Raw genomic sequence first — 15,372 nt, forward strand, 5'->3', positions numbered from 1 at the left:
TCATCCACCTTCACTCATACTTCCCATAAAACCAGGTCTTCACTAATCATTTGGATAATCCTTTAATTTTATTAATTGGAACTTTAGAATGAAAACTCTTCGTTCTTGAGTTTACTTCAGAACTCGCAATACTGTGGTGTTGAGGTGATGGCTTTAGTGAGTAGTACCATTTTCTGCCACGTGGAAGATTGGGAATCAAATTACTTCAGGCTGAAATCATGCCAGACTTGGAAAATTGAATTTAAAGAATGATCGACCTCCCCCTTGCTCAGCTGCCAGGCGGAGACATGGCCAGGCAGCTCTGTGTGCTGTCTCCGCCCAGAGCGCTGGCTTCGCAGCTCCCATTGGCCAGGAGCTGGGGAGGCAGCACACAGCACTGCCTGGCCCTGCTTCTTCCTAGTGGTTGGGTGAGGGGGGGATGTCGCCACTTCCAGGGAGCCCCCCATGTAAGTGCCATCCAGAGCCCGCCTCACCCCATTCTGCTCACTCCCACACCCAAACTCTGCTGCTCCTTGGGGAAGGTGATGTGGAGCCAGGTAGGGAGCCTGCTGATGGCACCAAACCCCTCCCCCCCCCCACCTCGCCCCGCCGGGCCACTCCCACAGCACCATTGGTGGTTCCGAACTGCTCACATGCCCCTTCTCTTCTCTCCTCCCCTCCTCCCCCCTGCACTGTTGATAGAAGAGGGCTGACTGCCTGCTAGGAAACAAAGTTGCTTTTAGAAAAGGAGTACTTGTGGCACCCTAGAGACTAACCAATTTATTTGAGCATAAGCTTTCGTGAGCTACAGCTCACTTCATCGGATGCATACTATGGAAACTGCAGAAGACATTATATACACAGAGACCATGAAACAATACCTCCTCCCACTCCACTCTCCTGCTGGTAATAGCTTATCTAAAGTGACCACTCTCCCCACAATGTGCACGATAATCAAGGTGGGCCATTTCCAGCACAAATCCAAGTTTAACTAGAATGTCTGGGGGGAGGAGGAAAAAACAAGGGGAAATAAGCTACCTTACATAATGACTTAGCCACTCCCAGTCTCTATTTAAGCCTAAATTAATAGTATCCAATTTGCAAATGAATTCCAATTCAGCAGTTTCTCACTGGAGTCTGGATTTGAAGTTTTTTTGTTTTAAGATAGCGACCTTTATGTCTAATTGCGTGACCAGAGAGATTTAAGTGGTCTCCGAATGGTTTATGAATGTTATAATTCTTGACATCTGATTTGCGTCCATTTATTCTTTTATGTAGAGACTGTCCAGTTTGACCAATGTACATGGCAGAGGGGCATTGCTGGCACATGATGTCACATTGGTGGATATCACATTGGTGGATGTGCAGGTGAACGAGCCTCTGATAGTGTGGCTGATGGTGTCCCCTGAACAGATATGTGGGCACAGTTGGCAACGGGCTTTGTTGCAAGGATAGGTTCCTGGGTTAGTGGTTCTGTTGTGTGGTATGTGGTTGTTGGTGAGTATTTGCTTCGGTTGGGGGGCTGTCTGTAGGCAAGGACTGGCCTGTCTCCCAAGATTTGTGAGTGTTGGGTCATCCTTCAGGATAGGTTGTAGATCCTTAATAATGCATTTGAGGGATTTTAGTTGGGGGCTGAAGGTGACGGCTAGTGGCGTTCTGTTATTTTCTTTGTTAGGCCTGTCCTGTAGTAGGTGACTTCTGGGAACTCTTCTGCCTCTATCAATCTGTTTCTTCACTTCCACAGGTGGGTATTGTAGTTGTAAGAATGCTTGATAGAGATCTTGTAGGTGTGTGTCTCTGTCTGAGGGGTTGGAGCAAATGCGGTTGTATCGCAGAGCTTGGCTGTAGACAATGGATCGTGTGGTGTGGTCAGGGTGAAAGCTGGAGGCATGTAGGTAGGAATAGCGGTCAGTAGGTTTCCGGTATAGGGTGGTGTTTGTGCCCATTGTTTATTAGCACTGTAGTGTCCAGGAAGTGGATCTCTTGTGTGGACTGGACCAGGCTGAGGTTGATGGTGGGATGAAAATTGTTGAAATCCTGGTGGAATTCCTCAAGGGCTTCTTTTCCATGGGTCCAGATGATGAAGATGTCATCAATATAGCGCAAGTAGAGTAGGGGCATTAGGGGACGAGAGCTGAGGAAGCATTGTTCTAAATCAGCCATAAAAATGTTGGCATGCTGTGGGGCCATGCAGGTACCCATAGCAGTGCCGCTGATCTGAAGGTATACATTGTCCCCAAATGTAAAATAGTTGTGGGTAAGGACAAAGTCACAAAGTTCAGCCACCAGGTTAGCCGTGACATTATCGGGGATTGTGTTCTTGACGGCTTGTAGTCCATCTTTGTGTGGAATGTTGGTGTAGAGTGCTTCTACATCCATAGTGGCCAGGATGGTGTTATCCGGAAGATCACCGATGGATTGTAGTTTCCTCAGGAAGTCAATGGTGTCTCAAAGGTAGCTGGGAGTGCTGGTAGCGTAGGGCCTGAGGAGGGAGTCTACATAGCCAGACAATCCTGCTGTCAGGGTGCCAATGCCTGAGATGATGGGGTGCCCAGGATTTCCACATTTATGGATCTTAGGTAGTAGGTAGAATATCCCAGGTTGGGGTTCCAGGGGTGTGTCTGTGCGGATTTGATCTTGTGCTTTTTCAGGAAGTTTCTTGAGCAAATGCTGTAGTTGCTTTTGGTAACTCTCAGTGGGATCATACGGTAATGGCTTGTAGAAAGTGGTGTCGGAGAGCTGCTGAGGAGCCTCTTGTTCATATTCCGACCTATTCATGATGACAACAGCACCTCCTTTGTCAGCCTTTTTGCTTATGATGTCAGAGTTGTTTCTGAGGCTGTGGATGGCATTGTGTTCTGCACGGCTGAGGTTATGGGGCAAGTGATGCTGCTTTTCCACAATTTCAGCCCGTGCACGTTGGCGGAAGCATTCTATGTAGAAGTCCAGTCTGCTGTTTCGACCTTCAGGAGGAGTCCACCTAGAATCCTTCTTTTTGTAATGTTGGTAGGGAGGCCTGTGTGGATTAGTATGTTGTTCAGAGGTATTTTGGAAATATTCCTTGAGTCGGAGACGTCGAAAATAGGATTCTAGGTCACCACAGAACTGTATCATGCTCGTGGGGGTGGAGGGGCAGAAGGAGAGGCCCCGATATAGGACAGCTTCTTCTGCTGGGCTGAGAGTATAGTTGGATAGGTTAACAATATTGCTGGGTGGGTTGAGGGAACCATTGTTGTGGCCCCTTGTAGCATGTAGTAGTTTAGAAAGTTTAGTGTCCTTTTTCTTTTGTAGAGAAGCAAAGTGTGCGTTGTAAATGGCTTGTCTAGTTTTAGTAAATTCCAGCCACGAGGAAGTTTGTGTGGAAGGTTGGTTTTTTATGAGAGTATCCAGTTCTGAGAGCTCATTCTTAATCTTTCCCTGTTCGTTGTGGAGGATGTTGATAAGGTGATTCCACAGTTTCTTTGAGAGCATGTGGCACAAGCTGTCAGCATAGTCTGTGTGGTATGTAGATTGTAATGGATTTTTTACCTTCAGTCCTTTTGGTACGATGTCCATCTGTTTGCATTTGGAAAGGAAGATGATGTCTGTCTGTATCCGTACAAGTTTTTTCATGCAGTTGATAGATTTCCACTCCATACGGCTAAATGCAGTGCCTTGCATAGTGACAGGTTTCAGAGTAACAGCCGTGTTAGTCTGTATTCGCAAAAAGAAAAGGAGTACTTGTGGCACCTCCCCCCCCCCCCGACGTTCTGGTTCAAATGGCCCACCTTGATTATCATGCACATTGTAGGGAGAGTGGTCACTTTGGATGAACTATTACCAGCAGGAGAGTGAGTTTGTGTGGGGGGGGGGCAGAGGGTGAGAGAACCTGGATTTGTGCTGGAAATGGCCCAACTTGATTATCATACACACTGTAAGGAGAGTGATCACTTTAAATAAGCTATTACCAGCAGGAGAGTGGGGTGGGAGGAGGTATTGTTTCATGGTCTCTGTGTATATGTCTTCTGCAGTTTCCACAGTATGCATCCGATGAAGTGAGCTGTAGCTCACGAAAGCTTATGCTCAAATAAATTGGTTAGTCTCTAAGGTGCCACAAGTACTCCTTTTCTTTTTGCGAATACAGACTAACACGGCTGTTACTCTGAAAGTTGTTTTTGTTTTGTTGTCAGGTCTGAAGACTGCCACTGTTGGCAGTGCCAGATCCCATGCATTAGACTTAGCTAATCCATCAGATTCTGACAGTCTCTTCGAATCTGACTTTGAAACACAAATTGGTTCCAGATTTTACTTAGAAGTCCAGTGTTCTCCAGCGAAGCATTAAATGAAATCTCTGTCCAACTCAAACTCCTTTAATAGGTTCCATACCAGACTCAATAGAAGGGAAGGCTTTTCATCCAAAGAACAGGTTTCTAAAAATAGTGCAAGTGGCTTTGCAAATTTGAATTTGCCAATCCCGGAAGGTGATTGTCATCCCGAGTCTCATGGGCAGACTACCACTTACGTAACTCCCTTTGATTCTCTCAGAATGAGACTGATGCAACATTGGAAGTCTCAGGTCTACACATCCAGAAATGGTGGAAAAAGGTTTGTCAGGACAGGGCTAAAATGATATTGATTGATTGCCCTAGCTCAGCTGAGACAGCAAGGGAACATAGACCTGCTTCGGCTATCAGATTGTACATGTCTTCCTGTGTCTTCAGATCTCTTGTCACAGCAACAAGGCAGTATCCTTCATCCAGGTCTTCAGTTTCTTCATTTGACAGCCTGGGCTATCAGACTTTGACTAATCTTGAGCAGTTTCATTCCTCATTGATGCAGAGCATACTGCTTAATTTTAGAAAACCGTGTATTAGAAAGTGTTACTGAAAATGGGCTAGATTTCTTGCTTGGCTATGAGGAAAATCTGATTCTCCAGAGGCAGCTTCCATACCCTATATTCTGGAATATGTACTGAACTTAAATCTGAGTAGTTGTCTAATTCTTTAAAAGTTCACCTGACGGCTATTTCAGCTTACGTTCTGGTCAGTAGTAGATCACCAATTGTACATAATTCTGCTAAAAGATTCAAGAAGGGGTTACCTAATGTGTCGTTCCATCTTGAGATCTTAATCTGGCTTTATCTATGCTTATGAGATCACCCTTGAACTTCTTGAGGGAGTGTTTTTATTTATCAAAGTGGTCTTCATTACTGCTGTAACAGCCGGAAGGGTCAGTGCATTGAGTGCCCTGCTGGCTGCCCTGCCACTTAAGATTTTTTAGAGAAGGTGGTTCTTGGATCTGATCCCCAGGTTTTTACCAAAAATAGTGTCCGAGTTTCATATGTCAGACAATTGATTTACTTTTGTCTTCCCTTCTCCAGCTTATGCTAATAAAGGGGGAATCTCCATTATATATTTTAAATGCCAGAAGAGGTCTTGCATATTATTTGGATAGAATGAAGAGTTTTAGGAAGTTTGGTTTGTTTAATAATCATATGGGTCATAGTACATCTGCTCAGACTATTTCCAGCTGGGTTATACAGTACATCCTTCAGTGTTAGAGACCAGCAGAAGTTCCTGTGCCTTGTGTGGTATGCTCTTATTTGTCTAGAGCTGTAGCAGCATCTTTGGCTTGTCTTCAGCAGGTTCCTATTAGGGAAATTTGCAAGGCTGCTAACCTAAAAGTAAGTGCGCACACTCACTAAACATTGTGCTCTAGATCTAGCTTCTAGAATGGATGCTATATTTGGCAGAGCAGTTTACAATCATTAGGGCTCTGTGCTTCCGTGACTTCCTTCAACCTCGGTTGACTTCTGCAGTGTAGCTGATCCCAGGGCTGCCCAAGCAGCTGGCCCTGGGGACAGCCATAGCAGCTGCTGCTGGAACGGCTCTGCGGCCAGCCACTCTGGCGTGCCCACAGCCAGCCACACCAGGCACTGCTGCAGCTAGCCCCAGGGACTGCCTAAGCAGTGGCCAATGCAGCTAGCCCGGGGACCACCTGAGCAGCCACAGGTTGACTGTTCCCAGCAGCAGTCCCAGGGTGGCCTTCCATAAGTATTCTTGGAGATGTCACACATGTCCATTCCATAACCTGCCCTTCTACATCGGAGTTCTTTGGAAACAAGGAACTGAAGGGGCTGGGCACTCTCTACTGGTGCTACAGGCACACTGCCCAACGGGTACCATTGAGGGAAAAATTTCCAGCAACTGTGCTTGGGGCACGCACACCCTAGAGTGGAATGGACATGTGCAACACATCTAAAAGAATAACAGTTACAGAAGGGGGGTGGGGGGGGGGAAAACAAGGAGTACTTGTGGCACCATAGACACTAACATTTATTTGGGCATAAGGTTAGTAACTGTTTGTTTTGTTTTTCCCCCTGCACACTTCCCCCATCTCAGTCCTGTTATGGTCTCTCTGAGTTACTGGTGGAAGGAACTGAGGTGGTAGAAGGTGCAGTGCCCCCCTCCCCCCATATTTTGCCACACAATCAGAATGTTCAGAAACTCTGAGGAGGGGTGCATGTGCACTCTGAATTGGCACTGCTTGAAGGTTCTGCCATTAGGTGCCACCAGGTGGCACAACATCCATAAGTGCGACTATGCAGTCATCTCCAAGAATTCTGGTTATAAGTAACCTTCATTTCCTGTGCACTATTTTGCTTTGCCATTGAAATCAAAGGGAATTTTGCATGACTGACTGTAGAACTTGTCCCCAAATTGTTTCTTTATGGGATAGCGTCAGTAAATATAATAGCTTACCACGTTAATATTTAAATAACCAGTTTTAACAAATTATGATTTACATTTTATAACTCCCAATTTTTAGACCTGGATGGCAGTGATAGTCGGCATGGAGAACATCTGTCTAACGGAAATTCCCACTGAAAACTTCATGGAAGACTCTCTGATTAGACTGCTTAACGAACTTCTTATTTAATTAGTATGAACTTTTGCCTAGTTGATGGGAAAAATAACAATGTAATTTATTTTACCTTGAGAACTTTTCTAGTTCATATTCCAAAAGGGCTAATAACTAAGAATTTTGTATAAAGAGGATTTTTTAAAACTAGTCTGTCTGATCCTATGAGAGATGCAATACCTCTGTTGATACAAGAATTATTACAATGTCAGTGTGTTCCAGAGGGCTGTAACAAAGGTGTAGACTAGGATGAGAGAACAGAATATAAAAAGTTTAATGGATAAATGTTGGTTACACTGTGTTTACGTTTAGCATGTACATAAAGCTGAAAGCATTTACAACACTACATTTTATTAAACCGTACTTGAAAAAAAAATTACATTTTGCTGTAGCTGGAGCTGGATGTTTAAGAAGCATGCAAAATAGATTTGTGAAAATATCAAATAATTTCTTTGATATTACATGGCATCTTCCACTCCTCCCACCACTGGTTGAAAAATAATTTATCGCAACTTTCTTAATATTGTTGGTTCTTAGTGTTTTCCAACTCAGAGCTGAGTACTTAAATTTTTCCAGCTTGTTAACTTCTAGCAGTAACAGTTGACTTCAGTGTCTTTGCTGGACAGTCTTAACATGTTGAGCGTGTTGACTTATCTAGCATTCATGTCAGTTACCTCCCTCTCAATCTTTAACTCAGTAAAACAGAGTAGAAAAGGGCTATTATGGCTAGGGAATTTATTTCTGTTTTAGACTTCCCTGATTTCCCTCTTACACTCTTGTCCCCATTTCCATGTACACAAGTTGGGATCCCTCCTTAAGATCTTTTTATGAAGCTAGGGGTCTTTGCTTTTGTCCCATAAACTAGGAAATTCCTTTTGGCTATTTTCCATTATGACTTTGGGGTTGTCATTAGTTTTTTCCTTTGCTAGATTAGCAGTATTGTGCCTTATAGTTGTGGGTGTTTTGTTTTTTTAAAAGCACTTATTACTAAACCCAAAACATCAAAGATGAAATATCAACCCCTTCTTTTTGACATCCTGTTCGGATAGTTACATACAATAGATAGTATAAGGAAATGCGAAATTGTTTTGTAAAGAACGACGTATGTTTACAATACTGTGTACATTTTAATAGTGTTGAATTCTTAGGCTTTTAGTATTGTCATGTTACAAATGAATGTATATGGTACATTCCTCAGACTTTTTGTAAAGTTGCTTAAAGCAGTGTCTTTTGTCAGGCATTTGTTCAAGTGCACTTTGTTTCTAAAACAATGTGTATTTGGAATGTTTTTAAGAAAATGAAAATATGCAATCCTTTTCTAATTTGTATTGTGCTTCAATTGGAGCAGTAATTTTATTTTAGAATGAATGTTCCAGAAATGAAGGTTTTCAACTGAGGGAAAAAAATGAGCATTTACTTTACCAAACAGTTCATAATCAAATATTTGTTTTTCCAAAACGTTCTCAGTAGTGATAACTTAAGATCTGCCTCCTCCTCCCCCCTGCCCAGTAGGATTGCCCCCTGGTTAGATTTCATGGAATAATTGTCAGGGCATAGTTCTCTCATTTCACCAGCAGGTGCAACTTTTGTGATGCCTCTATCTGATGAGAAGCACATGGGGAAGTGGAATATTTAATAACTGACATCCCCATCTCCAAACAGTTTTGATGCATAGGAACCAGTATGCCTCCAAAGCAAGCTCATCTTTACTTCCAGGACTGCCTTTTTAATTTACTCTTTAATATAGCAACTGAGTCTTCTCCCTCTTCCTTAACACAAAGTTGAACATTCTTAGTGGATAAATGTCAAGAGGGTCACAACTCCAGCTCATCAGTCAGGAGCCTGTAGGAAGTTATCAGACACATTGGGAGTCTCCAGATGATGCAGATACCTGCAAGACATGGAATCCACATTGAAGGGAGCATTGTGGTGAGTAGTACAACTTCTATGTAAGAGTAAGGCCCTACTTGAATTGTGGGATGATTGTCCAATAATTGCGGCTGAGTGGTGGACAAGAAGTAGGAAATCGCAGAAAAGTAATAATGGGCCTTTTTAAAATTGTGGTAATTTGGAAAATCCTATTTAAGAAAGACCTATTTAAGAAAAAATTTGCTGGAACAATATAAACACAAGAATTGTTATGCCTAGTCATTTTTTTGATAACCAGACATTTTACTGCAACTATATTACAATCAATGTGCAAGGCTGACAGCAGGAGCCCCTTGGGCGGCTGGGATCCCCTGCTGTCTGTCAGCGGCACAGCTGAGAAAATTTAGGTGGAACTGTAGTATTGTGGGATCCGCAATTTCTGCAATATCCCGAATTGAGTAGGGCCTTATATATAAGCCATTAAAAAGTGAAAAGGAATGAATAGATTGTCTGCTCACTTGAAGAATAGCATGTAAGATTGGAGAGAAATGTGGCAAAGAAAGTTAAAGAATCTGCAAATTTGCTTATAAAATTTTCAGAGGAAGATTACGAAGCTGTCTCACAGCATACCTGCACTGTAGCACTCTCTGCTGGCCAAGCATGGTGCTCCCGACTTTCCCTGGCTCAGTTTCCCCTAATGTCATCCGTACATTCAATGAGGCCCAATGAAAATACAAGCAAAACGTCACCAGAGAGTCTTAGCTGGGAGATGATCAGTCTTAGTTTATCCATTTCAACCTGGATCCAGTGCTTCCTTCCATCCGGGCCCTGTACTAGCAGGGTTCTCTCAGCATAGGTCTCTTCACTGGAATCAGGCCTCTTGCCACTATCTGAGGAGAATCCTTTCCCAGAGCCAAGGGTCAGCAGAGCTATATCAACTGCAGTTCTTCTCTGGAGTAGTGTGTAGTTCCTGACAGGCTGGGCTTTCTGCCACTGTTTGGGAGTTCCTTGTCCCTAGAAGAGCACCTTCTGGACTCCTTGCTCTGGTGAGCTCTCCTGGGAGCATATTTCCTCAGGAGCTTCCTGTTTCTAGAACACTTTCACCCCCCAGCTGAGCCCTGGTAACCCTTTATCAGGCTAATTAGCTACCAATCAGCCACCTTAGATTTAATTATGTCCTGGTGGGTGTGGGTTGACTTCTCTTACAGGACCTGTCACAGATAAGATGACCCTTACTCCCCTTAAAGGGCCAGCCAACCATTGTCAAGCTGTTTCAAAACATTAAGTTTGACTGATTTAGAGGTGGTGTTGTCTTGTAGAGCATAGACGTGGTATCAAGGATTCCTGGCATATGTTTTTAGCTCCGCCACTGACTTTTTGAAACCATAGCCAAGTCACTTGCAGACAGAAATTCAGAAATGTCCATTAATTTTGTGCAACCCAATATTTGAGTGCTCAACTTGACACCTTGTTGTTGTTCAGAGGTGCTGAGAATCCACAGCTTCCGTAGAATAGTTATGGTGTCCCTCATAGCTGCTTAAATGTATATAAACTCATTTAGGATGTATTGTGATTCTGATTATCAGTAACAATATCATATGATGCAATCATAAGGGATCCTCCTCTTTTGCTATGCCAAGCTTTGTAAGGACTTCTGTGTTGCTGAGGAATGATGACAATAAAAGGCCGAATTGCAGTGTCTCCATAAGCAGTTTGCTCTCTTTGGAAGCACAATGACAAAGTCTCCTGAAGCGAATTATTAGTCTGACCTCAGTAACCGCTTTTCTAGAGGTAGGTGGAGAAACACAGGTGGTGGAAGAAACCCTCTCTGGACTTCAAATGGTAGCAAAAGACTGTCAGAAACCTCCTGAAATATTTCCCTTGTCGTAAGTCGATAACCAGTCTAGTGTTACTATGTAAAGTGACCTCCTAGATCAGTGGCTTTCAATCTGGTTTGCAGACCCTGGGGTCCGTAGACTAAGATTTCCAAAGGCGTCCATCCCTCCATTTGAAATTTTAAGGGTCCACAAATGAAAAAAGTTGAAAACCACTGCTCTACATAAATGGGCTAAACAGTATTAGAATTAACTGAGGTAGATAGATAACTGAGAGATCTTGCCTGTCCAGAACACAGGACTTGCCATTTTGGATCAGACTGATAGAGGACGAGAGAGAAAACGTTGTGCCAGTATTTAAAAAAAGGTAAATGAGAACCTGGGAAATTACAGGCAGGTTAGCCTGACATCAGTCCCAGACAGTATCAGGGAAATGCTGGTATGGGACACAATCAGTAAAGAAGGCAGTGTAACTAATGCCAATCAATATTTTTTTATGGAAAACAGGTATTGTTAAGAAAACTTGGTATCTTCTTTTTAAATAAGATTCCAGATTTGCTTGATAAAGATAACTGATAAAATATACTTCGTCTTCTGTAAGGCATTTGACCTAGTCTTGTATGACATACTGATTTTTTTAAAAAGTACTATTCAAATTCAACCGCTCATATTACATGAATTAAAAATTAGTTAACTGAAAATGGGGGGGAAAAAATGTAAATGGAGAATAGTCACCCAATGGGACTGTTTTTAATGAGATCCCACAGGAGTCTGTTCATTGCCCTGTGACATTCAGTATCTTTTAGTGATCAGGAAGAAAATATAAAATCATTACTGGTAAAAACTTGCAGGTGACACAAATTGGTGGAGTGGTAACCGGCTCTGGATCGCATGGTAAGAGTGCTTATTTGAATGTTTTTAATACAACCATGTGCAAGATCATACATCTAGGAACAAATAATGTATGTTACACATAAAAGAGTTGACTATATCTTTGAAAGTAATGACTGAAAAACAAGGTAGTCACCTGAACATGAGCTCCCACTGTGGTGATGTACCTAAGAGGGTAAACATGATCCTTGGGCGTATAAACTGATGCATATCTAGTAGACTGATAGATTCCAAGGCCAGAATGGATCATTGTTATCTAGTCTGAGCTTTTGTATAACACAGGCTACAGAACTTCCAACGTAATTCCTATTTTTTAGAAAAACGAGTGAGGAGGTGGTATTGCCTCTGTATCTGGCATTAGTGAGAATTATTGGGATACTGTGTCCCGTTCTGGTGTCAACACTGCAAAAAGGATGTTGACAAATTGGAAAGCCTTCTGAAGAGAGCTATAAAAAGATCTAAGGTCTGGAAAATATGCCTTTTAAATTGAGCTTTTTTTAGTCTCAGTATATTTTATCCATGAGAAGGTTGAGATAAATTGATCCTGGTCTGCAAGTAGCTACATGGGGGAGTCAAGACTAGTTGTGTGCCTAAAAGGTATGCTGTAGTTACATTAAAAGTTATGGATTTGATCCAGAAATTATTGGATGAAGTTCTTTATCCTGTGCGAAGCAGAAAGTCAGACTAGAATGATACTAGTCTATTCTGGCCTTATTTTATGAATCCATTATCCGGGTATCTTGTTGCCAATATTAGATGCTTGAGAGAGGGTACCAAAACTCCTGCAATAGTTATGGGATAACCTGCCACCTGGGAATGTTTCCTGTTAACCCACCAATGGCTAGAGGTTGTGTGAAACCTTGAAAACCATGAAGATTCATATCCCTTTCACAGCCCTTTATTTTATTTTTTAAATTTACTACTATAATTCTAGCACCTTTTATAACATATCAAATCCCATTTTGAATCTTTCTAACCTCTTGGCCTCTATTATATTGTCAGTTACATAAGCTGATTGTGTGGTGTGAAAGTTCTTTCATCTGACCTCCCACTAGTTTACTGGGACTTCTGCCTCACTTTTTCCCTCTGTAAAATGGAACAATTGTGCCTTACAGGGGTGTTGAGACTGTTTAGAGAGCAATGTTAGTGATTTTTATATTATGGCTGCAGTTGGATGCTTTGCCAGCTCTGGTTAGGATGGTTATATAACCCCAAAGCAGGCTTCTTGTCTTTAGAGGAGAGTTTTGATAAGTTTACTATTAACAATGCCAGTAATCTTGAGACTAGATGTACAATAAATTAAGGCTGGCATATTCAGTGTGTGGAACCTAATCCCAAATATGGTACAGGCTACAAAGAACAATAAAGGTGCCCTAATGTTGCACTTTAGAACCACTCCGCAGCATTTGGCAAAATTGGGAAATTGTGCTCCAGACAGCTCCAAATAATAAGAGTGCTGCAGATCATAAGGGCAATGACTTCATTGTGGAGATTTAAGAAAATCTAAGTTACCGGAGTTGGGAGGTTGTGTATAGCTTCCATCAGTGACTTTCAACATCATGTGCTATTTAATGCAGAACTACTTCTTGGTGGAAGACATGAGGTTATTCAATAGGGGAGCGTCAGATCAACTCTTCTGCCCCTGGGGAACAGAGTGAGCAACTGGAGTTTAACTTGGGAGAAAATGACACTGCTCTTAGTAGATTCAACCTAGTAGTATGATGGAATTTGGCAGGTGCTGCCCTATAGATGAGAAATGTGGCAGCCAGCAGCTAAATGAACAAGTGCTATTTTCCATTTTCTGACTTCAGCCACAACAAGCAGTCTCTTCCCTTTCATCAGTTCTACAACTTTCAATGCTGCACCAAAATAACGTTCTAACTTACATTCTTAATCGGACTCTTTGTGCTATTTACTTAATATTCTCTTCTCTCATACAGGTGACATGGTGTGAAGATTCCAGAACTGGAAATATAAAAGATGCACATACATCAAGTTAGTGTTTTCATGTATTCAAACTGGGTACTGAACTCTGTTCTTGGATAACTTGCCATGTGGCAAAATTTTGACCTGAGATTGTTTAAAGTAGGATATCTTTGATTGTTTGCATGTATCTGTGTAAGAGAATTCATTACCAGGGAACTTAACAAGTCCACCTATACTCTAATTGGACAGGGATCTAATTTAGTAGGTATCACTTATACTGTATTCCATCTACAACATGGTATTGCTGCATTTTTAATTAAAGAATATATTTCAGTCTGAAAAACAGGATGAGAAAGTAACTCCTACCGAATTAATGAAATACAGTAAGTAGTTGAGAGCTTTAGTTTTTTTCTTAAAGCCCTAAGTCAAACTTAATTCAGTTAAGTTTGATGTTTATAGTGAAAGACTATGTCTGCAAGTAATTGCTAGTTGAACTTGCTCACTGAGTTACCATTAATATTTGAAGGTTTCTTGTTCTTTCAGTCACCAGGTGGAATCATCTGATATTTAAAATGAACGCATTAAAAACTTAACAGGAAAATGTGTGTGTTTTGAGTCCACTGGTGGGACTTTGCCTTTGATTGGCAACTACAGGGACTGCTTTGGTCTAATGCTTAGGAAAACATTCAATCCACAGAAATAACTTGTTCAAACTTGATTGATATTGAGCAAAACCAGAATGAGTAAACTACTACTCAAACTGTTTGACTTTGATAATGGCAAGCCTAGTGCTAACTTTTTAATAAACTTGGTTGCACTGATTGGATACAGTACATCAAACTTTTTTCATTGTATACTTTAAACTATTTAAGAAAATGTTGAATTAAAGAAATCAATGTTATGTATTGTGTATTTAAAAAGTTATTAGTAAAAAAACCTAAAATCCTGTAAGTTGTATGGGCTTATTAAATGGAATGGTATTAAAAAACTTGACTGCTTTCTTAACCTTATTATACCAGCTAGCTTTTAATTTGCTTCACATACAACTGGCTCTTCAGCTTCTTTCCTAAAGATGCTAGAGTTTCAACATTGAATGCAGTACTGAGAAAAACTTGTTCTTTACTCATTGGTAGGAACACAGAGGTGGTGTACTAGTCTTATCATTAAATCTGGGCTCAGATCCTAGCGGAGAGTTACAGGACCCCCCCCCCCCCCCCCTGAAAGAACAAGCCAGGTGCAAGTCCTGTATGGCCTCTCCCACTTCCTTCTCAGTCATCCGCTCTGGGGCATGAAATCCTTCTGAAGCTAGATGGGAGGAGGGACTAGTATAACAAGAACAGGAGTACTTGTGGCACCTCAAAGACTAACAAATTTATTAGAGCATAAGCTTTTGTGAGCTACAGCTCACTTCATCAGATGCATAGTAATAGGAGTGGCTGGGTCATTACACATTGAATCTATTTTGTGAAGTTAAATATCCTCATCACTAAAGTTATGACTGGCTCCCTGGGATGTTCTGAGGGTGACTTGACTCAAATAATCCAAGGAAAGACACTGTAGTTCAGGTGTTATCCATGTATCAGCTGCTTCCCTGAAGGAGAGTGCTGTGGTGTTCAGTGCACTTGTAATAGCTCACCTTAACTAATTAGCCTCAGTTTGTATGGTAACTTCCAATTTGTGTGTATATATATAATCTTACTATATGTTCCATTCTATACATCTGATGAAGTGAGCTGTAGCTTACAAAAGCTTATGCTCTAATAAATGTTAGTCTCTAACATGCCACAGGTAGTCTGTATCTGCAAAAAGAACAGGAGTAACATGGCTGCTACTCTGAAACCTAGTATAGCAAGATTGTTCTAGTCAGCTTGAGATGGATGCATTAAAAATTTGAGGAAGCTTTCATGCCTGTAATCCTTACAATTAAAAATTCAGATAGGGAGGTCCTCTTAAAAATACTGCATTTACCCAT

General features: G+C 41.6%; 1 protein-coding gene and 1 non-coding gene across 5 annotated transcripts in view; both read left to right on the top strand.

The window, feature by feature from the left end:
* RNF149 (ring finger protein 149) overlaps window positions 1–14,388 on the top strand; it is a 36,815-nt gene extending 22,427 nt beyond the window's left edge. The window contains exons 7-8 of one of the 4 annotated variants that reach the window (XR_012669258.1): window positions 8,675–8,808; window positions 13,415–14,388. Coding sequence is in view for 3 of the 4 variants with exons in the window: in XM_075130441.1 (XP_074986542.1) it covers window positions 6,787–6,845 (59 nt within the window). In the remaining variant the exon portion in view is untranslated. Of the gene's footprint in view, window positions 1–6,786; window positions 8,077–8,660; window positions 8,809–13,414 lie in introns of those variants that run through there. The other 3 variants (XM_048857650.2, XM_075130442.1, XM_075130441.1) reach the window with 3 other exon arrangements.
* LOC125630705 (small nucleolar RNA SNORD89) lies at window positions 10,410–10,523 on the top strand. Its single transcript, XR_007354757.1, has one exon. It is a non-coding gene; the product is annotated as a small nucleolar RNA SNORD89 (small nucleolar RNA).
* Window positions 14,389–15,372: the final 984 nt, after the last annotated feature.

Source organism: Caretta caretta, chromosome 1, assembly GCF_965140235.1.
Source record: "Caretta caretta isolate rCarCar2 chromosome 1, rCarCar1.hap1, whole genome shotgun sequence".
Taxonomy (NCBI): Eukaryota; Metazoa; Chordata; order Testudines; family Cheloniidae; genus Caretta; species Caretta caretta.